The 25,213-nt window shown below is 64.8% G+C and overlaps 2 protein-coding genes across 2 annotated transcripts in view; one reads left to right on the top strand and one right to left on the bottom strand.

Annotated features, from left to right (window-relative positions):
- The first annotated feature begins 338 nt into the window (after positions 1-338).
- Positions 339-24,689, top strand: CLPB (ClpB family mitochondrial disaggregase). The gene is made up of 6 exons (XM_064144053.1): positions 339-946; positions 2,640-2,691; positions 8,215-8,301; positions 12,601-12,704; positions 19,581-19,709; positions 24,685-24,689. Exons 1-6 carry the CDS (start codon positions 400-402, stop codon positions 24,687-24,689), a joined length of 924 nt encoding a protein of 307 aa, XP_064000123.1. The 5' UTR covers positions 339-399.
- Positions 24,690-24,784: 95 nt separating this feature from the next.
- INPPL1 (inositol polyphosphate phosphatase like 1) overlaps positions 24,785-25,213 on the bottom strand; it is a 16,148-nt gene continuing 15,719 nt past the window's right edge. Inside the window, exon 11 of the mRNA XM_064144052.1 lies at positions 24,785-24,807. Coding sequence (XP_064000122.1) covers positions 24,785-24,807 — 23 coding nt within the window. The remainder of the gene's footprint in view (positions 24,808-25,213) is intronic.

The raw sequence follows: 25,213 nt of genomic DNA, 5'->3' as shown, positions 1-25,213 counted from the left end.
CCAGCAGCAGCAGCAGGGCAGGGACTGTGGCTGGGCTGGCCCTGGGGAGGGCACAGCAGTGCCAGGAGGGGCTGGGGCAGAGCTCTGTCTCCGCAGCCTGCCCGGGCGGGTCTCGAACCCGCGGCGCTGCCGCTGCGCTGCTGCCCCCCCCTTCCCGGCATGCCCCGGGCGGGCCCGCCCGCCTGCGCTGCGCCCCCTGGGAGTTGTAGTTCCCTGCGCGGCTGCGGCGCCGCCGGTGCCTGCGAGCGGACTACAGCTCCCAGCGGCCCTTGCGCGCCGGCGCCGTGACGTCATCCGCGCTCGCCGGCGGCAGCGGCGTGAGGCCGCCGTTGGGAGGAGGAGGAGGAGGAGGAGGAGGATGGCAGCGGCGTCCGCGGCCTAGCCGGCAGCCGGAGCGCGATGCTGCCGTTCCTGGCCGCCCTGCCGCCCGCCCCGGGCCTGCCGCGGCTCCTCCGGGCCCGCCCGCGCCTGCCGCCGGCACGGGGGCCTCAGGGCGCTCGGCAGGCAGCGCAGGGAGCGGCGGCCCCCGGCAGGGCGCTGCGGTGGGCGCCGGTGGCCGCCAGGCGGCGCTCCGAGCCCGGCCCGCAGCCAGCGCCCAGCCGGGGGCTGCGGCCGCAGGGTCCTAAAGGCAGCCCTCCGCGAGCGGCGCCCGGCCCCGGGGGGGGGTCCCCGGTACCGGTGGGGGCAGGCCCCTGGGGCACCCCCACAGCGCTGGGGCCGGGCCCCGAGGGGACCCCGAGAGGGGGCGGCCTGAGGCTGCCGGTGCGGGCCCTGCTGCCCGCCCCCGGCCCGGCTGGCACCTTGGCACTGCCCCGGCCCTGGCCTCTGGGCGCCCAGCGTGGCTGGCAGCGTGGAGAAGACCCCCGGGGGGACCCCTTCGGAGCGGCTGTGCCTGCGCTGCTGGCCCTGGTGGCCTCCTGCTACCTCCAGGACCACCTCTCCAAAGGTGACTGTGGGCAGGGTGGGCACAGAGGGCAGGGCGGGGGCGGGGGGGGTCAGAGAGGGCAGGGCAGAGCCCTTCTGGTGCTTCTCCTTCCTCCGTGCCCAGAGGCAGCCACCAGGAGAGCTGCTTGTGGCCCCCCCCAAAGGCTGTGCCTGTGGGAGCAGGGGTGGGGGTGGGGGGAGAGGGGAACCAGAGCCCCCCTGGCCCCAGGTCCACAGCTCCAAGCCCCTGGGCACAGACCCCTGCCCCCAGACCCCTGCCCCCAGACCCTTACCCCATGGCTCTTACCCCCCAGATCCCTGCCCCCAGATCCTTACCCCATGGCTCTTACCCCCCAGACCCTGCCCCCCAACCCCTATCCCAGACCCTCTGCCCCAGACAGAGCTGTGCCCCTTAGCCCCTAGGTCCCCGGGCACAGATCCCAGATCCCAGATCCCAGATCCTTCTCCCTCCCCCCCAGTCCCCCTCTGCTGCCCAGGCTGGGGCTTGGCCTGGGGGGGCTCCAGAGGTCCCTGCCCAGCACCACCCTGGTTGGGTTCTTAGTGCCCAGGGGCAGAGGCTGAGCCATGGGCAGGAAGGAGCTGGAGGAGGGAAGGAGGCAGAAGAGGCTGGGGGGGAGGAGGAGGAGGTGAGAGGAGACCTCGCAGGGTGCTGGAGCCGTGGCAGGGGCTGGGCTGAGTGGCACCTGCCAAGGGCACCCAGTGCCAGCCTGCAGCCAGCAGGAGCAGCCCTGGGCAGAGCAGGGAGCTCAGGGCCCCCCAGACCACCTGCCCTGGGCTACTGCCAGCCAGGCTTGGGGGGCAGCTGCCAACCTCTCTCTGGGCACCCTGTGCCAGGCTCCCAGCACCCCTGGGTGGCAGCAGCAGCTCTGGGCACCGCCAGCAGCTCTGCTGCTCTCCTTCCCCTCTGCAGCCAGGAGATGTCAGCCCAAGCCTGCTGTGGCCTCCTGCTGCTGCCTGGGGCTGCCCTGGCACCTTGGCATACCAGTTTGGGGTCCTTGCTGGAGCTGCTTCAGTGCCAGCCTGGGGTGGGAGGGAGGACTGGGGAAGGTCAGAGCTGAGTTATCGAGTGGGGGAGGTGGAGAAGACCTCTGAGGTGATGGAGGCCAAGCACGGCCCCAGCCCTGCCCAGCACCACCCACCCACGGCCTCAGCACCACAGCTCTGCCCCTTGCCAGCCCCTCCAGCCATGGCCACTGCACCACTGCCCTGGGCAGCCTGGCACAGGCCTGGGCAAGCCTCCAGGGGCACAAAGTGCTGCTCAGGCACAAGCTCCACCTGCCCTGGCACAGCCTGAGCCCATCTCCTCTGGGCACAGCCCTCAGCACAGAGCTTGGCCCCAGCTGGCTCCAGGCTGCTGCCAGGCAGCAGAAGGCTGAGGCTGGTGCTGAGGAGCAGCAGAGGCAGCAGCAGGGCACTGCTTGGCCACAGCCAGGGGTGCCAGGGAGCTGCAGAGCCCCACAAGGGCTGCCCTCAGCCTGCTCTGCTGCAGCCTCAGCCCTGCCCCAGCTCCCTCAGCTGCTCCTCACAGCTCCTGCACAGCCTCCTCCTGCTCCTCCACACCCTTGCCCAGCTCTGCTGCCCTGCTCTGTGCCCTGCCCCAGCCCCTGCAGCTGCTCCTGCCACTGCTGTGCCCAGCCCTGCCCAGCAGGCTGTGCCCCCACCCCTGACACTCTCCCTCCTGTCTCTCTTTGCAGAAGAAGCTCTGCTGGAGGCTGCCAGGAGCAACAACCCTGCTGAGGTCAACAGGTGAGGAGCCCTTGGCAGGGGCAGAGGAGGAGCTGCTGAGGCTGGGCAGGGCTGGGAGGCTGCAGCAGCACTCGGGCAGGGTTGGCAGCTGCTGCCTGCTCCCAGCCCTCCCCTGGAGCTGCTCTCCTCGCCCTGTGGGCTGCAGAGCAGGGCAGGAGGGGTCGGGGAGGGGATTGGCTGTCAGCTGGCATCAGAGCTGGGCACTGGGCAGGCCCCAGCTGGCATCCTGGGGTCAGTTCTGGGCCACTCTCTTTCAGGAGGGTGCTGAGAGCTGCCAGGCAGGGATCCGAGGGGAGGAGGAGGAGAGAGGGAGGAGGAAAGAGGAGGAGGAGGAGAAGGTGGGAGGAAGAATGAGGAGGGAAAAAGGAGGAGGAGGGAAGGAGGAAGGGAGAAGGAGGGAAGAAGAATGAGGAGGGGAAAAGTGGGAGGAGGAGAGGAGACTGGGACAAGGAGAGGAGAAGGAGGAGGGAGGAGAGGAGAGAGGAAGAGAGGAGGGAGAAGGAGAAAGGGAGGGGGGAGAAGGGGAGGAGGAGGAGAGGAAAAAGAGAGAAAGGGGAAGGAGAAGAGAAAGATGAGGACAAAGCCAGGGGGAAGGAGGACAAGGAGAAAGGGAAGGGGAGAAGGAGGAGGAGGATGATGATGAGGAGGAGGAGGAGGATGATGAGAAGCAGAGGCAGCAGCAGGGCACTGCTGGCACACAGCCAGGGGCTGCCAGGAAGCTGCAGGCTCTGGGCCTGGGCTCTGGCTGCAGCCCAGCAGCTAGGAGGGGGCTGCTGGGGAGGAGGTTGGGGTCCTGATGGGGACTGGGACCCCTGATCCAAGCCCCAGGAGCAGCAAGGCAGGGATGAAGGCTCTCCATGGGCAGCCCTGCCCTGATGGGCTCCTTCCTGCCCCTCCTGCTCCCTGAGCACCTTTGCCCTCCTTGGCTGCAAGCAGTTCCCTGCCCACCTCTGCCTGCTGCCAGCAGCAGCCTCAGAGAGCCTCTGACCCCCTCCTGCTGCTGCCCAGGGAGACCCAGAGCTGGCCTGGAGCAGCAGGGCAGGGCTTGTGCCCCTGGGCTGGCACTGGGGAGGCCACAGCTGGCAGGCTGGGGGCAGGGCTGGGCACAGCAGGGGCAGGAGCAGCTGGAGGGGCTGGGGCAGGGCACAGAGCAGGGCAGCAGAGCTGGGCAAGGGTGTGGAGGAGCAGGAGGAGGCTGTGCAGGAGCTGTGAGGAGCAGCTGAGGGAGCTGGGGCAGGGCTGAGGCTGCAGCAGAGGAGGCTGAGGGCAGCCCTTGTGGGGCTCTGCAGCTCCCTGGCACCCCTGGCTGTGGCCAAGCAGTGCCCTGCTGCTGCCTCTGCTGCTCCTCAGCACCAGCCTCAGCCTTCTGCTGCCTGGCAGCAGCCTGGAGCCAGCTGGGGCCAAGCTCTGTGCTGAGGGCTGTGCCCAGAGGAGATGGGCTCAGGCTGTGCCAGGGCAGGTGGAGGCTGTGCCTGAGGAGCACTTTGTGCCCCTGGAGGGTTGTGCCAGGCCTGTGCCAGGCTGCCCAGGGCAGTGGTGGAGCAGCCAGGAGCTGGCTGAGGAAGGTTTGGAGCTATCTGAGGGGGGAGTTGGAGATACCTGAAGGAAGTTGGAGCCACCTGGGAGGGCTTGGAGCCATCTGAGAGGGTTTGGAGCCACCTGTGGGGTGCTTGGAGCTATCTGAGGGGGGAGTTGGAGATGCTTGAAGGAGGTTGGAGCCATCTGGGGGGGGGGTTGCAGCCATCTCGGGGGGGGTCTGGAGCCATCTGGGGGGGTCTGGAGCCATCAGAAGGGCAAAGCCCCTCAGGCCCTCCTGGTTAAACAGTGACAGCTTGGGCTGGGGGTGAAGCTTTTGTTGCTTCTCCCTCCCCAGAGCAGAAGAAGACAAAAACAAAAGTTCAAGTTTTCAGCTTCCTCTTCCTCCTCCTCCTCAGCCTTGAGCAGAAACTCAAACATGCCCTGGGGGCCTGCTGGGTGTCACCCTGGTGTCACCAGAGCTACTCACCCAGAACCCCCCCGGGGGGGTGAATAGGAGGGGGACAACAACATCTGGTGGTGGTGATGGAGGAGGAGGAGGAGGGGGTGGGGAGAAGCCTTCTCCCTGCAGCCACCTTCAGCCTCCTGGCAGCAGAGCAGCTTTGGGAGCTGCAGGCAGGGAGGGAGCAGCAGAGGAGCTTTGGGAGCTGCAGGCAGGGAGGGAGCAGCAGAGGAGCTTTGGGAGCTGCAGGCAGGGAGGGAGCAGCAGAGGAGCTTTGGGAGCTGCAGGCAGGGAGGCAGCAGCAGAGGAGCTTTGGGAGCTGCAGGCAGGGAGGCAGCAGCAGAGCAGCTTTGGGAGCTGCAGGCAGAGAGGCAGCAGCAGAGCAGCTTTGGGAGCTGCAGGCAGGGAGGCAGCAGCAGAGGAGCTTTGGGAGCTGCAGGCAGGGAGGGAGCAGCAGAGCAGCTTTGGGAGCTGCAGGCAGGGAGGCAGCAGCAGAGCAGCTTTGGGAGCTGCAGGCAGGGAGGGAGCAGCAGAGGAGCTTTGGGAGCTGCAGGCAGGGAGGGAGCAGCAGAGCAGCTTTGGGAGCTGCAGGCAGGGAGGCAGCAGCAGAGGAGCTTTGGGAGCTGCAGGCAGGGAGGGAGCAGCAGAGCAGCTTTGGGAGCTGCAGGCAGGGAGGCAGCAGCAGAGGAGCTTTGGGAGCTGCAGGCAGGGAGGCAGCAGCAGAGGAGCTTTGGGAGCTGCAGGCAGGGAGGGAGCAGCAGAGGAGCTTTGGGAGCTGCAGGCAGGGAGGGAGCAGCAGAGGAGCTTTGGGAGCTGCAGGCAGGGAGGGAGCAGCAGAGGAGCTTTGGGAGCTGCAGGCAGGGAGGGAGCAGCAGAGCAGCTTTGGGAGCTGCAGGCAGGGAGGGAGCAGCAGAGGAGCTTTGGGAGCTGCAGGCAGAGAGGCAGCAGCAGAGGTTGGAATCCTCCACCCCAGGAGATCTCTCCCTGGCTCCAGGCTGCTCCACTCCTGGGCTTGGAGCTCCTTTCCAGCCAAAGCTCTCTGAGATGCTTCTGCCCTGCCTCAGCCTGCAGCCTCCCTGCCCTGCCTCTTGCTCCTCTCTCTCCCTGTGGTTCCTTTCCCCCCCTCAGAGCTGGGCATCCCTGGGGCCAGAGGGGCAGGACCAGCAGCTGGCACCACCTCTGACCATGCCACAGCAGTGCCAGGTGGAACAACCTCGACAGAGGGCAGCCAGAGAGGTTGGCAGCTGCCCCCTGGCTGGCAGCAGCCCAGGGCAGGTGTTTGGGGCTCTGAGCTGCCTGCTCTGCCTGGGGCTGGCTGCAGGCTGGCACTGGGTACCCCTGGCAGCTGCCTTCAGCCCAGCCCATGCCATGATTCCAGCACCTTGGAAGGTCTTTTCCAGCCCAAACCCTTCTGTGTGTCCCCAGGGAGCTGCAGAGCCCCACAAGGGCTGCCCTCAGCCTCCTCTGCTGCAGCCTCAGCCCTGCCCCAGCTCCCTCAGCTGCTCCTCACAGCTCCTGCACAGCCTCCTCCTGCTCCTCCACACCCTTGCCCAGCTCTGCTGCCCTGCTCTGTGCCCTGCCCCAGCCCCTCCAGCTCCTCCTGCCACTGCTGTGCCCAGCCCTGCCCCCAGCCTGCCAGCTGTGGCCTCCCCAGTGCCCAGCCCAGGGGCACCATCCCTGCCCTGCTGCTGCTGCCCACAGCACTGCTGCTCCGTGCCAGCTCTGGGGCTCCCTGGGCAGCAGCAGGAAGGGCTCAGAAGCTGGCAGCCAGGCTCTCAGCCCCTCTGAGAGCAGCCTGGTGGCAGCCAGGGCAGGGCTTGTGCCAAGCAGCTGAAGTGGCTCAGCTCTGGGTGTGGCTTTGCCCTCATCCCTGCAGGGCCCTGGCAGCGGCCGAGTGGTGCCCAGGGGCAAGGGACAGCGAGTGGCAGGCAGGAGGTGGCATCAGGAGCAGCTTGCTTGGGGTGAGGCTGCTGGAGCCTGGCCCAGGCTGCCCAGAGAGCTTCGTGGAGCCTCCTCCTGTGCAGAGCTCCCAACCCCCCTGGGCTCTGCCCTCTTCCCTGCAGGACCTTGCCCCGAGGTGCCAGGAGCAGCCCCGGGAGGTGCTGCAGCAGCAGCTGGAGCTGCGGTGTGGATTTCCAGGGGCTCCAGAGCAGGAAGCAGCAGCAGCAGCTGCTGGCCCTGGGCTCCTGCTGGCCCTGGGCTCCTGCTGGCCCTGGGCTCCTGCTGGCCCTGGGCTCCTGCTGGCCCTGGGCTCCTGCTGGCCCTGGGCTCCTGCTGCCTGTGTTTTGGGTCCAAACAGGGAAGCTCTTTGTGGAGCTGACCCCCGGAGGAGGTCACCTGCCTGTGCCCAGCCTGCCCGAGGGCAGGAGATGAGCCTGGCTGCACCCTGCTGCTCCAGCTGCTCCCAGGGCTGCTCCTCCCCCGGCCCTGCACCGCGGCAGGGGCTGATGCCCCCTAGAGAAGGGCCAAGGAAGGGCTGGGCCAGGCCTGTGCCAGCCTGCTCAGGGCAGTGCTGGAGTGCCCAAGCCCTGGAGGGGGTTTGGGAGCTGCGGTGCTGAGGGCTCTGGGTTGGGCTCCATCATCTCCACAGTGAGGCTGTGATCTCCAGAGAGTCTCTTCTGACCCAGTCTGTGCCCACAGGAGGGCAAAGGGGTGCCCAGGTGGGCAAGGAGGGCAGCAGCAGCCTGGCAGGGAGCAGCAGTGGTGTGGGCAGCAGGGGCAGGGCAGGGATGGTGTCCCTGGGCTGGGCACTGGGGAGGGCACAGCTGGCAGGCTGGGGGCAGGGCTGGGCACAGCAGTGGCAGGAGCAGCTGGAGGGGCTGGGGCAGGGCACAGAGCAGGGCAGCAGAGCTGGGCAAGGGTGTGGAGGAGCAGGAGGAGGCTGTGCAGGAGCTGTGAGGAGCAGCTGAGGGAGCTGGGGCAGGGCTGAGGCTGCAGCAGAGGAGGCTGAGGGCAGCCCTTGTGGGGCTCTGCAGCTCCCTGGCACCCCTGGCTGTGGCCAGGCAGTGCCCTGCTGCTGCCTCTGCTGCTCCTCAGCACCAGCCTCAGCCTTCTGCTGCCTGGCAGCAGCCTGGAGCCAGCTGGGGCCAAGCTCTGTGCTGAGGGCTGTGCCCAGAGGAGATGGGCTCAGGCTGTGCCAGGGCAGGTGGAGGCTGTGCCTGAGGAGCACTTTGTGCCCCTGGAGGCTTGCCCAGGCCTGTGCCAGGCTGCCCAGGGCAGTGGTGCAGTGGCCATGGCTGGAGGGGCTGGCAAGGGGCAGAGCTGTGGTGCTGAGGCCATGGGTGGGTGGTGCTGGGCAGGGCTGGGGCTGTGCTTGGCCTCCATCCCCTCCAAGGTCTCCTCCACCCCAGCCCTGCCTCTGAGGTGGCCTCTGGGGCTCTGCTGAGCCTCTTCCACCTCCCTGCTGCTGGAGCTGCCAGCTGGAGGGGCCTGGGGGAGCTCAGCTCTGGTGTCCCTGCTGCTGCTGCTGGCTCCTGGGGGGGTCAGCAGCAGGCAGGGCCCAGGGTGGCTTCACTTCACCTTCTGCTCTGCTCTCTCCTGGGCAGGCTGCTGCAGGAAGGTGCAGATGTCAACGCCAGGCACAAGCTGGGCTGGACAGCTCTGATGGTGGCAGCCATCAGCAGGAACTCCAGGTAGGGCCCCAGGGGCACCTCACAGCTGCCACAGCCTGCCCCAGCCCCAGGGGCAGCTGCCCACAGTGCTCAGACAGCTTCTGCTCTGCCCTCAGGACCATGCTGGGGTCTCAGAGAGCTTCTGCTCTGCCCTCAGGACCATGTTGGGGTCTCAGAGAGCTTCTGCTCTGCCCTCAGGACCATGTTGGGGTCTCAGAGAGCTTCTGCTCTGCCCTCAGGGCCATGTTGGGGTCTCAGACAGCTTCTGCTCTGCCCTCAGGACCATGCTGGGGTCTCAGACAGCTTCTGCTCTGCCCTCAGGACCATTTCTGGCTCTTACAGAGCTCCTGATGTCCCTTTTAGCCCTTCAAAGAGCTTCTGGTGTCCCCTCAAGCCTATTTCTGGCTCTTACAGAGCTCCTGCTCTCCCTTCATGCCCTTCAAAGAGCTCCTGGTGTCCCCTCAAGCCCATTTCTGGCTCTGAAAGGAGCTTTTGGGATCACTTCAAGCCCATTTCTGGCTCTTAAAGACCTCCTGGTGTCCCTTGAGGCCCTTTAAAGAGCTTCTGCTGTCCCCTGAAGCCCATTTCTGGCTCTGAACAGAGCTTTTGGGGTCACTTCATGCCCATTTCTGGCTCTTACAGAGCTCTTGGTGTCCCTTCAAGCCCTTTAAATAGCTTCTGGTGTCCCTTCAAGCCCATTTCTGGCCCTTAAAGAGCTCCTGGTGTCTCCTCAAGCCCTTTAAAGAGCTTCTGCTGTCCCCTGAAGCCCATTTCTGGCTCTTAAAGACCTCCTGGTGTCCCCTCAAGCCCTTTAAAGACCTCCTGGTGTCCCCTCAAGCCCTTTAAAGACCTCCTGATGTCCCCTCAAGCCCTTTAAAGACCTCCTGGTGTCCCTTGAAGCCCTTTAAGGAGCTCCTGGTGTCCCCTCAAGCCCTTTAAAGACCTCCTGGTGTCCCTTGAAGCCCTTTAAGGAGCTCCTGGTGTCCCTTGAAGCCCTTTAAGGAGCTCCTGGTGTCCCCTCAAGCCCTTTAAGGACCTCCTGGTGTCCCCTCAAGCCCTTTAAAGACCTCCTGGTGTCCCTTGAAGCCCTTTAAGGAGCTCCTGGTGTCCCTTGAAGCCCTTTAAGGAGCTCCTGGTGTCCCCTCAAGCCCTTTAAAGACCTCCTGGTGTCCCTTGAAGCCCTTTAAGGAGCTCCTGGTGTCCCCTCAAGCCCTTTAAAGACCTCCTGGTGTCCCCTCAAGCCCTTTAAAGACCTCCTGATGTCCCCTCAAGCCCTTTAAAGACCTCCTGGTGTCCCTTGAAGCCCTTTAAGGAGCTCCTGGTGTCCCTTGAAGCCCTTTAAGGAGCTCCTGGTGTCCCCCCAGGCCCTGGGGGTGCAGCCTGCAGTGCCCCAGCCCTGCTCAGCTGCCCCTGCCCCTGGTGTCCTCTGGCAACCTTTTGAAGCTGCTCAGCCCAGAAGGGAAATTCGATTAAGGCTTGGCTTGGGTTTGGGAGGTTTTGTCTGTTGGAGGAGCAAAGGGAGAGGAGGAGGAGGAGGAGGAGGAGGAGGAGAGTGAGGGGGGGGTGGGAGGAAGCAGCCCCCTGCCAGCAATCCAATTTGGAGCAGGCAGTGCAGGAAGCTCTTTTGATGTGCCAGGCCCTTGGGGTCTCCTCTGCTCGGGTGGCCAGGGCCAGGGGGTAATGAGTTGAGCCAACACAGGGGGCTGAAAGCCCTCCACAAAAGCTGGGGGGGGGGCACAGGCACTGCCCCCCCGGGGCTGCCCAGCTCGTGTGTGGTGCAGCCTTTGATGTCTGCTGCTGACAAGCTCAAAGTCCTGACCTGGCTGCTGGGCAGGGGAGGAGGAGGGAGAGGAGGAAGAAGCTCCTCAGGGTGAGCCCCGGGGGGAAGGCAGCTCCCGGGGGGGGGGCTCCGGGGGGGGTTTTTGGGGCGTGGGGAGGTTGTTTGCTTACCTTTGATGTCCCCGGAGCCGCCCAGGCCTCCTTGTTTGCTCTTCCCTCAATAGGGGCAGGGCTGCAGGAGCCTCCTGCCCTCGGCGGGGGCACAATGGGGGTCAGGCTGGGGGCGAGAGGCTGCAGGGACCATTCCCGGAGCCTGCTGGAGCAGAACGGAGCTGCCAAAGGGCTGAGCAGCAGGGGGGGGGGGAGGGGGCAGGGAGGAAGAGCTTCGTGCTCCACTGCCTGCCTGCCCCTGCCCACGGCGTGCCCAGGGCACTGCTGAGTGCCCAGGGCCAGGGGGTGCTGGGCCTGGGGATGCCCTGGGGCCAGGATGGCTCCGGGCTTGGGCTCCATCAGCTGCCCCCCAAAGGCTTCTGTGCTCAGAGAGGGGAACAGAGCTGGGGCAGGCACTGTGCCCCCTGGGCTGGGCACTGGGGAGGGCACAGCTGGCAGGCTGGGGGCAGGGCTGGGCACAGCAGTGCCAGGAGGAGCTGGAGGGGCTGGGGCAGGGCAGGTTGGAGGAGATGGGCTCAGGCTGTGCCAGGGCAGGTGGAGCTTGTGCCTGAGCAGCACTTTGTGCCCCTGGAGGCTTGCCCAGGCCTGTGCCAGGCTGCCCAGGGCAGTGGTGCAGTGGCCATGGCTGGAGGGGCTGGCAAGGGGCAGAGCTGTGGTGCTGGGGCAGTGTTTGGGCTCCATCCCCCCAAGGTCTCCTTCACCCCAACCCTTCCCTGCCCCCAGGAGGGTTCTCTGCAGTGGTTGCAGCTGCAGAGCCATGCCCCAGGCAGAGCTGCAGCTGGGTTAGGCTCAGCCTGGCACCCCCCAGCCCCTCAGCCTGGCACCACAGGACCGTCTCACCAGTCCCTCCTCAGCCTTCCCCTGCAGTGCCACCAGAAGGTCTCCTTGGAGCCCTCTCTTCTGCAGGCTGAGCCCCCCTCAGCCTGTGCCCACAGCAGTCTGTGCCCATCCTGGCCCCCTGATGCCACCTCCCCAGCCTGCCCAGGGCCCTCTGGATGGGGTCCACCCCTCAGCTGTGTCACCTCAGTGGGTGCCCAGCTCGGTGCCTAGCTTGGTGCCCACTGCTGCTGGTGCCCTCGGCCCCGTGGGCTGTGCCCTGCCTGGAGGCACTGAAGCTCCCTGGGCCTGCCCTGCAGCCCTGAGGGGCACCACTTGTCCACCCTGCTCTGTGTGGGCATCACCCAATGGCCCTTTGGGTGCCCACACCCAGCCCAGTCTGGGCTGCAGGAGGCTGGGCAGTGCCACCTCCAGCTCAGCCCTTGCCCACTGCTCAGCCACTCCACCCTGCAAGGCCACCAGGGCCACGCAGAGTCCCCCTGGGAGGTGCCAAAGAGGCTCTGGTGCCCCCTGGGCTGTGCCCACTTTGGGCTCCCCTCCTTCCTGGGCAGCCTGGCATGGGAGAGGAGCTTCAGGAGCAGCTGGTGGTGGGAGGTGGCAGAGCTGAGCCCGGGCAGGTGGCAGTGGGGGCTGCAGGTGTCCCTGTCACTGCTGTCACCCCGAGCAGTGCTCACTGCTGCTTAGTGTCCTCCTGTCAGGGGCACCTCCAGGCTGGGGCACAAATCGAATCAGGAAGGCAGAAGCTGCAGGCAGGGGGAGGGGGGGGGGGGGAGGCTGAGACAGCTCATTATGGTCTGGAGGCTTCAGGAGAACAGATGGAAGGTGGCAGCCAGCCAGGGGGACCTGGGCAGGGTGGAGGAGTGGGAGCAGGAGAGGGGCAGCAGGGCCAAGGGCCAGGTCCTGCAGCTGGCACAGCCCTGGGGCACAGCCAGGCTGGAGAGCAGCCCTGGGCAGAGGGCAGCTGCAGGGCTGGGGCAGCTCTGGGGAGGGCAGGGAGCTGCTGGGGCAGGGCCAGAGCAGGACACAGCCATGCTGGCAGGGCTGGCAGCCCTCTGCTGGCAGCCCAGGCTGGCACAGCTGGGGGGGCACAGCCCGGAACAGGCTCCAGGGACACCTTGTGGGGGCCTGGCAGGGCTGGCAGGGGCCCAGGAGAGAGCTGGGCACAGAGGTTGGAGCAGGAGCTGCTGGGGCAGGCCAAGGGGGAGGCTCTGGAGCTGCAGCAGAGAAGCTGTGCAGGAGGGGGGAGGAAGTTGTGCAGCAGGAGGCTGGGCAGAGCCTGTGCCAGGGCAGCCAGAGAGGTTGGCAGCTGCCCCCTGGCTGGCAGCAGCGCAGGGCAGGGGGTTTGGGCTCTGAGCTGCCTGCTCTGCCTGGGGCTGGCCCTGCTGGCTGCAGGCTGGCACTGGGTGCCCCTGGCAGCTGCCTCTGAGGTGCTCCTGCTGCTGGTTGTTGCTTTCCCTTTCCCCCCCTGGAGCCCTGAAGCACCTCCTGACCTCCCCCCTGTGCCCCCTTCTGTGCCCCCTTCTGTGCCCCCAGCGTGCTGCAGCTGCTGCTGGCAGCCAAAGCAGACCCAAACCTTGGAGATGACTTCAGCAGTGTCTATGAGGTGGCCAAGGAGAGAGGCCTGCACTCCCTGGAAGGTAAGGCTGCTGCTGCCCCCCAGCTGCCCCTTAGCCCCCAGACCTCCTCTCCTGCCTTGCCATGCCCACAGGACCCCTTTAGGTGCCCCTGGCACCTTCAGCCCCCAGTGCAGTGGTGCTGAGGGCCAGCTCTGGAGCTGAGGTGTCCTGGGGAGATGTCTCTGCTCTCTCCTGGGCCCCTTCCAGCCCTGCCCCAGCAGCTCCCTGCCTGTGCTGAGCCCCCAGAGCTGCCCTCTGCCCAGGGCTGCTCTCCAGCCTGGCTCTGCCCCAGGGCTGTGCCAGCTGCAGGACCTGGCCCTTGGCCCTGCTGCCCCTGCTGAGCTTCTCCTGCTCCCACTCCTCCACCCTGCCCAGGTGCCCCTGGCTGACCCCTTCGTGGTCATAGGAGCCCAGGGGCACTGCTGCTGCCCTCCAGAGCTGCCCTGCCCCAGCCCTGCCCAGCACCACCCACCCACGGCCTCAGCACCACAGCTCTGCCCCTTGCCAGCCCCTCCAGCCATGGCCTCTGCACCACTGCCCTGGGCAGCCTGGCACAGGCCTGGGCAAGCCTCCAGGGGCACAAAGTGCTCCTCAGGCACAAGCTCCACCTGCCCTAGCACAGCCTGAGCCCATCTCCTCTGGGCACAGCCCTCAGCACAGAGCTTGGCCCCAGCTGGCTCCAGGCTGCTGCCAGGCAGCAGAAGGCTGAGGCTGGTGCTGAGGAGCAGCAGAGGCAGCAGCAGGGCACTGCTTGGCCACAGCCAGGGGTGCCAGGGAGCTGCAGAGCCCCACAAGGGCTGCCCTCAGCCTCCTCTGCTGCAGCCTCAGCCCTGCCCCAGCTCCCTCAGCTGCTCCTCACAGCTCCTGCACAGCCTCCTCCTGCTCCTCCACACCCTTGCCCAGCTCTGCTGCCCTGCTCTGTGCCCTGCCCCAGCCCCTCCAGCTCCTCCTGCCACTGCTGTGCCCAGCCCAGGGGCACCATCCCTGCCCTGCTCCTGCTGCCCACACCACTGCTGCTCCATGCCAGGCTGCTGCTGCCCTCCTTGCCCACCTGGGCACCCCCTGGCTGCTCTCCAGCTGCTGCCACCAACCCCCCCCTGCCCCCCCAGCAGGCAGCTTCCATCCCCTCAGCTCCCAACCTGCAGCCTCCCTGAGCTTGCCGTGACCCAAGTTCAGGTCCCAGCCCTTGACCTCACTGAACCTCATCCCCTGCCCCTGCCCCCTGGCTCCGAGCCCCTGCTGGCCGCCTGGCAGCAGCTCCCTCCTGCCCCCCGCGGGTGCGGGCGGCCGCGGCAGGCTGAGTGATGCTCTGCCACTGCTCGCAGCTCCTGGGTGGGCTCCTCGGAAGACAAAGCACATCAAGAGGAGCAGTTAATTGTTTGTGTCTCCATCCTCTCGGAGAGCATCAATTACATTTGGGTTGGTTTGAGAGGAGGGGGGGGGGGGGGGAGTTGTGGGGTGGATGATGATGATGATGATGATGATGAGGAGGGGGGGGGAAGGTTTGCTGGTGCTGAAGGAGCCATCCAAGGCAGCATCTGAGGAGCTTTCATTAATCCTTCACTTGACATCTCTTATTAAAAGGAATAAATTCCAGCTGCCTCCTGAAGAAGACAAAATCCTCAGCTCGGGGGGGGGGGGGGGGGGAGTTGGAGCTGTTTTCTTTATGGTTATTTGTGGTTGGGTTTCTCTGCTGCCACCTCCATTTCCATAGCTCCTCACACCCACCCACCCACCCACCCCCCCTCCTCCTGCTCCCTGCCTCTTCCCCCCTCTTCAACTCATCTTCCTCCTCCTCCTCCTGCTGCCGCTGCTGCTGCTGCGGCTCCATCCAGAGGGCTCCTTCCTCTGCAGGCAGATATATTAGAGACATTTATATGGATGGCAGGAGGAGGCTGTGAGAAGAAGCAGGCAGCAGCTGATGGATGGCAGAGGAGGCTCCCCCTGACGCTTTATTGAGTTTCCGATGATTATCTCTCGCCAGGACATTTGTTACTGCTGCCGGGCGGAGCCCCCCCCGCTAATGGCACTTTAATGTCTTTACTGCTCTGCTCCCCGGGAGCTCAGATCCATCTTCCCTGACGCAGGCAGCGCCGGCCCGGACCTGCTCCGCCCTGCCTAGGGAATGAGGAGCCAGGGAAGCAGCCCGAGGGCTTGGAGGTGATGGGGTGGGGAGGTGTGGAGCGCTCAGGCGTGGAGCTGTGCAGTGAGGACTCGTGGAGCAGTGGAGTCATGGAGTGATGGAGTTGTGGAGCTGTAGAGGAGGAAGCCAAGGAATGGAAGGAGCTCAATGGCTTGGGGCGAGCTTGGTGGGGGAGCCTTGGTTAGAGAGTGGAGGGATGGGGAGGAACCAGGGAGTCCTGGATCATGGAGTGGAGGAGTCCTGGAGTCCTGGCAGAGGAGGCCAAGGGGAGGCAGAGCCCCCCCAGCTAATGGCTCTTTAATGTCTTTCCTGCTCTGCTCCCCGGGAGCTCAGAGTCCTCTTCCCTGACACAGGCAGCGCCAGCCTGGACCTGCTGCTCCCTGCCTGGGGAATGAGGAGCCAGGGAAGCAGCCCGAGGGCTTGGAGGTGATGGGGTGGGGAGGGGTGGAGTGCTGGAGTCCTGCCAGCACTCAGGCATGGAGCTGTGGAGTCATGGAGCAGTGGAGTCATGGAGTGATGGAGTTGTGGAGCTGTAGAGGAGGAAGCCAAGAAAGAGAAGGAGCTCAATGGCTTGGAGCAAGCTTGGTGGTGGAGCCTTGGTTAGAGAGTGGAGGGATGGGGAGGAACCAGGGAGTCCTGGATCATGGAGTGGAGGAGTCATGGAATCCTGGCAGAGGAGGCCAAGGAATGGAGGGAGGCCAAGGGCTTGGAGTGAGCTTGGTGGGGAGCCTTGGTTTGGGAGCAGAGGGCATGGGATGGGGAGGAATCAGGGAGCTTGAGGAGTCATGGAATTGTGGAGTGATGGAGCCATGGAGTATGGACTCCTGGAAGCATGGAACCACTGAGTCACAGAGCCATAGAGAAGGAAGTCAAGGAATGGAGGGAGGCCAAGGGCTTGGAGTGAGCTTGGTGATGGAGCCTTGGTTTGGGAGCGGAGGGATGGGGTGGGGAGGGAGCAGGTTGTTGTGGGGCCATGGAATCATGGAGTGGTGGCTTCCTGGAGTCATGGAACCATGGAATGATGGAGTGCTGGAAGAAGCAGCCAAGGAAGGGAAGGAGCCCAAGAGCTTTAAAGGAGCTTCATGGTGGAGCCTTGGTTTGAGAGTGGAGGGGATGGGGAGCTGTGGAGGATGGAGTCATGGAGCCATAGAATCATGGACTCATGGAATCATGGAGTCCTGGAACATTGAGTTGTGGGGTCTTGGAGTTGTGCAGTGTTGAGTCTTGGAGTCCTGGAACATTGAGTCTGGAGTCTTGGAGTTGTAGAATGTTGAGTCATGGAATCATGGAGTCATGGAACATTGAGTTGTGGGGTCTTGGAGTTGTGGAATGTTGAGTCATGGAGTTATGGAACATTGAGTCTTGGAGTCTTGGAGTTGTGGAATGTTGGAATGTTGGAATCATGGAGTCATGGAACATTGAGTCTTGGAGTCTTGGAGTTGTGGAATGTTGAGTCTTGGAATCATGGAGTCTTGGAGTCATGGAATCATGGAGTCATGGAACATTGAGTTGTGGGGTCTTGGAGTTGTGCAGTGTTGAGTCTTGGAGTCATGGAACATTGAGTCTGGGGTCTTGGAGTTGTGGAATATTGAGTCATGGAATCATGGAGTCACGGAACATTGAGTCTTGGAGTCATGGAATCATGGAGTCATGGAATATTGAGTCTTGTAGTCTTGGAGTCATGGAACATTAAGTTGTGCAGTCATGGAGCTGTGGAACATTGAGTCATGGAACACTGAGCATTGGAAGCATGGAGTCATGGAGTGGTGGAATCATGGAACATGGAGTCTTGGAATCATGGAGTCTTGGAATATTGGGTCTTGGAGTTGTGGATTCCTAGAGGAAGGGACCAAGGAAAAGGGAGGAGCCCAAGAGCTTGAAGTGAGCATAGTGCTGGGGCCTTGGCTTGAGGGGGGAGATCATGGAATGGAGTCATGGAGTCATGGAATGGAATCATGGAGTCATGGAATGGAGTCATGGAATGGAATCATGGAGTCATGGAATGGAATCATGGAGTCATGGAATGGAGTCATGGAATCATGGAGTCATGGAATCGTGGAATGGAGACATGGAATCATGGGACCATGGAGTCATGGAATGGAGTCATGGAGTCATGGAATAGAGAGATGGGGTCATGGAGTCATGGAATAATGGAATGGAGTCATGGAATTGTGGAATGGAGACATGGAATTGTGGAATGAAGTCATGGAGTCATGGATTGGAGTCATGGAATCATGGAATGGAGCAATGGAGTCATGGAATTGTGGAATGGAATCATGGAGTCATGGGATAGAGACCTGGAATGGAGCCATGGAATGATGGAGTCATGGAATGATGGGATCCTTGCAGAAGAAGCCAAGGAAAGGGAAGCAGCCCCCAGGGGCTTGGAGTGTGCTGTGTGTTGGAGACTTGGTTTGAGAGCAGAGGGCATGGGATGGGATGGGATGGGATGGGATGGGATGGGATGGGATGGGATGGGATGGGATGGGATGGGGAGGGAGCAGGGAGTGCTGGAGGCATGGAATTGTGGAGTCACAGGCTTCTGGAGCCATGGAATCCTGGGATCCCAGAGAAAGGAGCCAGGGAAAGGGAAGGAGCCCAAGGGTTGGGCTCAGAGAATCCTGGAGCCATGGAGTTGAGGAGCCCTGGGCTCAGAATCCTGGAGCCATGGAGTTGTGGAGCCCTGGGCTCAGAATCCTGGAGCCATGGAGTTGTGGAGCCCTGGGCTCAGAGAATCCTGGAGCCATGGAGTTGTGGAGCCCTGGGCTCAGAATCCTGGAGCCATGGAGTTGTGGAGCCCTGGGCTCAGAGAATCCTGGAGCCATGGAGTTGTGGAGCCCTGGGCTCAGAATCCTGGAGCCATGGAGTTGTGGAGCCCTGGGCTCAGAATCCTGGAGCCATGGAGTTGAGGAGCCCTGGGCTCAGAATCCTGGAGCCATGGAGTTGTGGAGCCCTGGGCTCAGAATCCTGGAGCCATGGAGTTGAGGAGCCCTGGGCTCAGAATCCTGGAGCCATGGAGTTGTGGAGCCCTGGGCTCAGAATCCTGGAGCCATGGAGTTGTGGAGCCCTGGGCTCAGAATCCTGGAGCCATGGAGTTGAGGGACAAGCAGCCAGGGCCAGGGAAGGAGCCCAAGGGATTACCTGAGCTTGGGTTGGGAATGGAGGGGAGGGGATGGGGAAGAGTCCTGGAGCCATGGATTGGTTCCCCTGGCTGGGAAGCAAGGGCAGGCTGCTGCCAGGGAGCCAGGGCTGTGCCCAGAGGAGATGGGCTCAGGCTGTGCCAGGGCAGGTGGAGGCTGTGCCTGAGGAGCACTTTGTGCCCCTGGAGGCTTGCCCAGGCCTGTGCCAGGCTGCCCAGGGCAGTGGTGCAGTGGCCATGGCTGGAGGGGCTGGCAAGGGGCAGAGCTGTGGTGCTGAGGCCGTGAGTTAGTGGTGCTGGGGCAGGGCTGGGGCCATGGTTGGTAGTGCCCAGGGGCAGTGCTGGGGCAGGGTTGGTGATGCCATGGTTGGTGGTGCCCAGGAGCAGCACTGGGGCAGGGTTGCTGATGCCATGGTTGGTAGTGCCCAAGGGCAGTGCTGGGGCAGGGTTGGTGATGCCATGGTTGGTGGTGCCCAGGGGCAGTGCTGGGGCAGGGTTGGTAGTGCCCAGGAGCACTGCTGGGGCAATGGTTGGTAGTGCCCAGGGGCAGTGCTGGGGCAGGGTTGGTGATGCCATGGTTGGTGGTGCCCAGAAGAGGCACTGGGGCAGGGTTGGTGATGCCATGGTTGGTAGTGCCCAGGAGCAGCACTGGGGCAGGGTTGGTGATGCCATGGTTGGTGGTGCCCAGAAGAGGCACTGGGGCAGGGTTGGTGATGCCATGGTTGGTGGTGCCCAGGAGCAGCACTTGGGCAGGGTTGGTAGTGCCTGGGGCAGTGCTGGGGCAGGGTTGGTAGTGCCCAGGGGCAGCACTGGGGCAGGGTTGGTGATGCCATGGTTGGTGGTGCCCAGGGGCAGTGCTGGGGCAGGGTTGGTGATGCCATGGTTGGTAGTGCTCAGGGGCAATGCTGGAGCAGAGTTGGTGATGCCATGGTTGGTAGTGCCCAGGGGCAGTGCTGGAGCAGAGTTGGTGATGCTATGGTTGGTAGTGCCCTGGGGCAGCACTGGGGCAGGGTTGGTGATGCCATGGTTGGTAGTGCCCAGGAGCACTGCTGGGGCCATGGTTGGTGGTGCCCAGGGGCACTGCTGGGGCAGGGTTGGTGGTGCCATGGTTGGTAGTGCCCAGGGGCACTGCTGGGGCCATGGTTGGTGGTGCCCAGGGGCACTGCTGGGGCCATGGTTGGTAGTGCCCAGGAGCACTGCTGGGACCATGGTTGGTAGTGCCCTGGGGCAGCACTGGGGCAGGGTTGGTGATGCCATGGTTGGTAGTGCCCAGGAGCACTGCTGGGGCCATGGTTGGTGGTGCCCAGGGGCACTGCTGGGGCAGGGTTGGTGGTGCCCAGGGGCACTGCTGGGGCCATGGTTGGTAGTGCCCAGGGGCACTGCTGGGGCCATGGTTGGTAGTGCCCAGGGGCAGCGCAGGCTCCACCCTTGGCCTCCATCACCTCCTCCACCCTCCCTGCCTCCATCCTTGCCCCCTTCTGACCTCCTCCTCCTGCTGCCCGGGGCACAGCGCTGCCCCCGGCCCTTGCCCTCTGTCCGGCGCAGCCCTCTGCCAGCGCTGCCCGCGTGGGGCGGTGCCAGCCGCGCTGAGCCGTGCCCTGCATGTGCCCCGCAGTGCTGCTGGCCCGGGAGGAGCACTTCCAGCACCGCCTCAACGCCAGGGCCAACTTCAGGGGCTGCAGCGCCCTGCACTACGCCGTGCTGGCAGACGACCCCCGCGGCGTCAGCCTGCTGCTGGCCACAGGTCAGTGCCACCCCCGGGCGGGCACCGGGGGGGCTGCTGGGGGAGGGGTCCTGGGGGGATGGATCTGCTGTGGGAGTGGTCCTGGGGGGATGGATCTGCTGTGGGAGAGGTCCTGGGGGGATGGATCTGCTGTGGGAGGGGTCCTGGGGGGTTGGATCTGTCCTGGGAGGGGTCCTGGGGGGGTGGATCTGCTGTGGGAGAGGTCCTGGGGGGATGGATCTGCTGTGGGAGGGGTCCTGGGGGGTTGGATCTGCTGTGGGAGTGGTCCTGGGGGGGTGGATCTGTCCTGGGAGGGGTCCTGGGGGGATGGATCTGCTGTGGGAGGGGTCCTGGGGGAGTGGATCTGCTGTGGGAGGGGTCCTGGGGGGTTGGATCTGCTGTGGGAGGGGTCCTGGAGGGATGGATCTGCTGTGGGAGGGGTCCTGGAGGGGGTGGATCTATTCTGGGGGGAGTGGATCTGCCCTGGGAGAGGTCCTGGGGGGATGGATCTGCTGTGGGAGAGGTCCTGGGGGGGTGGATCTGCTGTGGGAGTGGTCCTGGGGGGATGGATCTGCTGTGGGAGTGGTCCTGGGGGGATGGATCTGCTGTGGGAGTGGTCCTGGGGGGTGGATCTGCTGTGGGAGGGGTCCTGGGGGGGGTGGATCTGCTGTGGGAGTGGTCCTGGGGGGATGGATCTGCTGTGGGAGTGGTCCTGGGGGGATGGATCTGCTGTGGGAGGGGTCCTGGGGGGGTGGATCTGCTGTGGGAGTGGTCCTGGAGGGGGTGGATCTGTCCTGGGAGTGGTCCTGGGGGGATGGATCTGTCCTGGGAGTGGTCCTGGGGGGATGGATCTGTCCTGGGAGTGGTCCTGGAGGGAGTGGATCTGTCCTGGGGGAAGTGGATCTGCCCTGGGAGGGGTCCTGGGGGGGTGGATCTGCTGTGGGAGGGGTCCTGGGGAGTGGATCTGCTGTGGGAGGGGTCCTGGGGGAGTGGATCTGCTGTGGGAGAGGTCCTGGGGGGTGGATCTGCTGTGGGAGGGGTCCTGGGGGGGGTGGATCTGCCGTGGGAGGGGTCCTGGGGGGGTGGATCTGCTGTGGGAGTGGTCCTGGAGGGGGTGGATCTATTCTGGGGGGAGTGGATCTGCCCTGGGAGAGGTCCTGGGGGGATGGATCTGCTGTGGGAGGGGTCCTGGGGGGGTGGATCTGCTGTGGGAGGGGCTCTGGGGGGGTGGATCTGTCCTGGGGGGGTGGATCTGCTGTGGGAGGGGTCCTGGGGGGGTGGATCTGCTGTGGGAGGGGTCCTGGGTGGGTGGATCTGCTGTGGGAGGGGTCCTGGGTGGGTGGATCTGCTGTGGGAGTGGATCTATGGTGGGAGAGGGAGGTCCTGGGGGAGTGGATCTGCCCTGGGAGGGGTCCTGGGGGGGTGGATCTGCTGTGGGAGTGGATCTATGGTGGGAGAGGGAGGTCCTGGGGGGGGTGGATCTGCCCTGGCTGGGCACTGGCAGCTGCTTCCCCTCCTAGCCAGCAGGAGCTGGGGGTGCTGGGGGGAGGGCACAAGGAGGTGCCCAGGAGCCAGCAAGGGGCCCTGGGGGAGCCAAGGAGGCCAAAGGTGTTTGGGGGGCACAGAGCAGAGTGTGGGCAGCAGCAGCAGCAGCAGCAGGGGCAGGGAGGTTCTGCTGCCCTCTGCTCTGCCCTGGGGAGGCCACAGCTGAGTGCTGGGGGCAGGGTTGGGGCTGCCCAGTTCAGAGGCTTGGGAAGGGCTGGAGAGAGCCCAGGGGAGGCTGGGCAGAGGCTGAGGGCCAGGGGAGGGCAGCAGAGCTGGGCAGGGCTGTGGGGAAGGCTGTGGGGAAGCTGTGAGGAGCAGCTGAGGGCCCTGGGGCTGGGAGCCTGCAGCAGAGCAGCCCCAGAGGGCATCTGAGCAGTGCTCAGCAGGAGCTGCAGGGGCTGGGGCAGGGCACAGAGCAGGGCACAGAGCTGGGCAAGGGTGTGGAGGAGCAGGAGGAGGCTGTGCAGGAGCTGTGAGGAGCAGCTGAGGGAGCTGGGGCAGGGCTGAGGCTGCAGCAGAGGAGGCTGAGGGCAGCCCTTGTGGGGCTCTGCAGCTCCCTGGCACCCCTGGCTGTGGCCAAGCAGTGCCCTGCTGCTGCCTCTGCTGCTCCTCAGCACCAGCCTCAGCCTTCTGCTGCCTGGCAGCAGCCTGGAGCCAGCTGGGGCCAAGCTGTGTGCTGAGGGCTGTGCCCAGAGGAGATGGGCTCAGGCTGTGCCAGGGCAGGTGGAGGCTGTGCCTGAGCAGCACTTTGTGCCCCTGGAGGCTTGCCCAGGCCTGTGCCAGGCTGCCCAGGGCAGTGGTGCAGTGGCCATGGCTGGAGGGGCTGGCAAGGGGCAGAGCTGTGGTGCTGAGGCCGTGGGTGGGTGGTGCTGGGGCAGGTTTGGGGCATCCCCACCCCTGTCGGTGCCCACCCCCAGCTCTCAGCTGCATCCTGAGCCGGGGCCCTGCCAGCCCCGGGAGCTGCTGGGTGCCCTCTGGGCCATCATCTCCATGCCCTCAGCCCCTCCCTGCCCATTCCCCTCCTGCCTCTCCTCGGACCTCCCCCAGCCCCCAGCCCCCTCCCCAGGCCTTTGTCAGCCTCATTGCCCTCTCCCCTCTGCCCTCAGTGCCCTGCTCCCTGCTTGCTGAGGTGGAACAGGGCTGGGGCAGGCTCCCTCCCACCCCCCTCTTCCTCCTCCTCCTCCTCGCCCCCTCCACCTGCCTGCTTCCCACCACCTCCCTCAGCAGCCTCCACCCTCCCTGCTCCTGCTGCCCCTTCCCCCGGGGCTCAGAGCCGTTAAAGCAGCCCAGCCCCTGCCCCCCTGCCCCCTGCCCCCCTGCCCCCTGCCCCCTGCTCTGCTCCACCACCCAGCCCCTGGTGCTGCCCTTGGGCTTCTTTCCTGGCAGCCTCTCTTTGGCCTTGCCCCTTTCACCCCTGCCCCTGCTCTCCTTTGTCCCTCGCTGACCCCTGCCAGGACCTTTCTGCCCCCCGTGGGCACGGACCTCTGCTCCTTTCTCACAGCCCCCGAGGGGCAGCCTGGCAGGAGTGGGTGGGTGGGTGGGTGGGAGGTCACCAGTTGCTCTCTGCCCAGCAGCAGATCGATGTTGGGGGTGGGGGTTTGAGGCAGGGGGAGGGCAGCTCAGGAGCTGGGCAGTGCTGGGTGCTGGAGGCAGCTTTGGCTGTGGCTTGGCCAGGCCTGTGCCCAGGGAGGGCTGAGGTTGGCACTTGAGGAACGAGTTGGGACCCCCTAAGGGTTGTCCAAGCTTGTGCCAGGCTGCCCAGGGCAGTGGTGGAGTGGGCATGGCTGGAGGGGTTGGCAAGGGGCAGAGCTGTGGTGCTGAGGCCGTGGGTGGGTGGTGCTGGGGCAGGGCTGGGGCCATGGTTTGCCCCCAGGCTGGGCAGGGGCAGGGCATATTTGGACTCAGTGACCCTGTAAGGGCTTCTCCAACCCAGACAGGTCTGTGCCTGGCACCTGCCTGAGGGGCAAAGGCTGAACAGGAGCACCTCAGTGGCTCTGCCAGGCTGCTGGAGGGAGCTGAGATCAGGGGCTTGGGGCCAGGGAGGTGGCACTAAAGAGTTGGCACCAGAGAGTTGGCACCAGGAGCTTGGGGCCAGGGAGTTGGTACCAGAGAGTTGGCACCAGGGGCTTAGGGTTGGGGAGCAGGGATTTGGGGATAGGGAGCAGGGATCTGGGCACAGGGAGCAGGGATTTGGGGATAGGGAGCAGGGATCTGGCATTAATTAAGGAGCAGGGATCTGGGCACAGGGAGCAGGGACCTGGGGATGGGGAGCAGGGACCTGGGGATGGGGAGCAGGGTTCTGGCATTATGGAGCAGGGACCTGGGCACAGGGAGCAGGGACCTGGGCACAGGGAGCAGGGATCTGGCATTAAGGAGCAGGGACCTGGGCACAGGGAGCAGGGATCTGGCATTAAGGAGCAGGGATCTGGGCACAGGGAGCAGGGATCTGGCATTAAGGAGCAGGGATCTGGGCACAGGGCGCAGGGAGCAGGGATCTGGGCACAGGGAGCAGGGATCTGGGCACAGGGAGCAGGGATCTGGCATTAAGGAGCAGGGACCTGGGCACAGGGAGCAGGGATCTGGCATTAAGGAGCAGGGATCTGGGCACAGGGAGCAGGGATCTGGCATTAAGGAGCAGGGATCTGGGCACAGGGCGCAGGGAGCAGGGATCTGGGCACAGGGAGCAGGGATCTGGGCACAGGGAGCAGGGAGCAGGGATCTGGGCACAGGGAGCAGGGATCTGGGCACAGGGAGCAGGGAGCAGGGATCTGGGCACAGGGAGCAGGGATCTGGGCACAGGGAGCAGGGAGCAGGGATCTGGGCACAGGGAGCAGGGATCTGGGCACAGGGCACCCCCAGCAGCTCTCCCCTAGCTGCCAGCCTGCAGGTGGTGGTTGGGAGCTCTCCGGAGGAGCCTCCAGAACCTCTTACCGACCTCTGGGGCTCCTGGGGGCAGTTGTCTCTCTCCCTCCCCTCACTGCCAGCCTTGCCAGGCCAGCAGGGCACTGCCATGTGCCAGGAACCTCCTCCCTCTGCTGCTCCCCCAGGCCCGGGAGGTGATAAATCCTTTATTGATCCTTGCTGGGCACAGCTTTGGCCCAGGGATGATTGAAGAGCTCAATAGAGTCTGCAGCCAGCCCTGGGCTCAATAACAGCCAGGGCCAAGCTCCAATCGACCTCCTCCAGCCACCACCATCAAACTTCTCCCCCTCCCCTCCCCTCCAACACCCCCAAACTGCTCCCCAGCAGTAATTAAAGTCCTGGGGGAGGGAGATTTAGAACCCAATCAACCCCCAGCAGCTTCCAAACCTGCCCTGGCAACTGCACTAAGTGGCCAGGAGGTGTCAAGGTGCTTAAGGAGAGGTCCCCGGGCAGGGTGGAGGAGCCAAAAAAGCCTCTCCGGGGGGCTCTGGGGGTGAGTGGAGGCTCCTGGCAGGTTGTTTGTCAGCAGGGTAATGGCCTGGGGGGGAGGGGAGGGAGGGGAGGGTTGGGGCTCTGCTGGCTGCAGAGGGTGAGGAGGAGTTGGGGAGAGGGAGGAGGTGGAGAGCAGCTCAAGGGGGCAGGGGAGGCAAAGCTGGGAGGGGAAGGGAGGGCAGCAGGGAGTGGGGGGCAGGGAGGTAGGGCAGGGATTGGGCTGGAGGCAGCTGCAAAGGGCATGGAGGTAGGGGGGGGTGGGTAGGAGGCATTTGGGCACCTCCTGGTGGTGCCCAGAGGCACTTTGGTGCCCCTTGGCCACCTCCTGATAGTGCCCAGAGGCACTTTGGTGCCCCTTGGTCAGCTCCTGATGGTGCCCAGAGGCATGTTGGTGCCCCTTTGGCCACCTCCTGATGGTGCCCAGCAGCACTTTGGTGCCCCTTGGCCACCTCCTGATGGTGCCCAGCAGCACTTTGGTGCCCCTTGGCCACCTCTTTATGGTGCCCAGAAGCACTTTGGTGCCCCTTGGCCACCTCCTGATGGTGCCCAGAGTCATTTAGGTGCCC

Source organism: Pogoniulus pusillus, chromosome 6 (assembly GCF_015220805.1).
Source record: "Pogoniulus pusillus isolate bPogPus1 chromosome 6, bPogPus1.pri, whole genome shotgun sequence".
Classification (NCBI taxonomy): Eukaryota; Metazoa; Chordata; class Aves; order Piciformes; family Lybiidae; genus Pogoniulus; species Pogoniulus pusillus.
The sequence above is the reverse complement of the archived record's forward strand: the minus strand, read 5'-3'. Positions and strand labels throughout refer to the sequence as shown.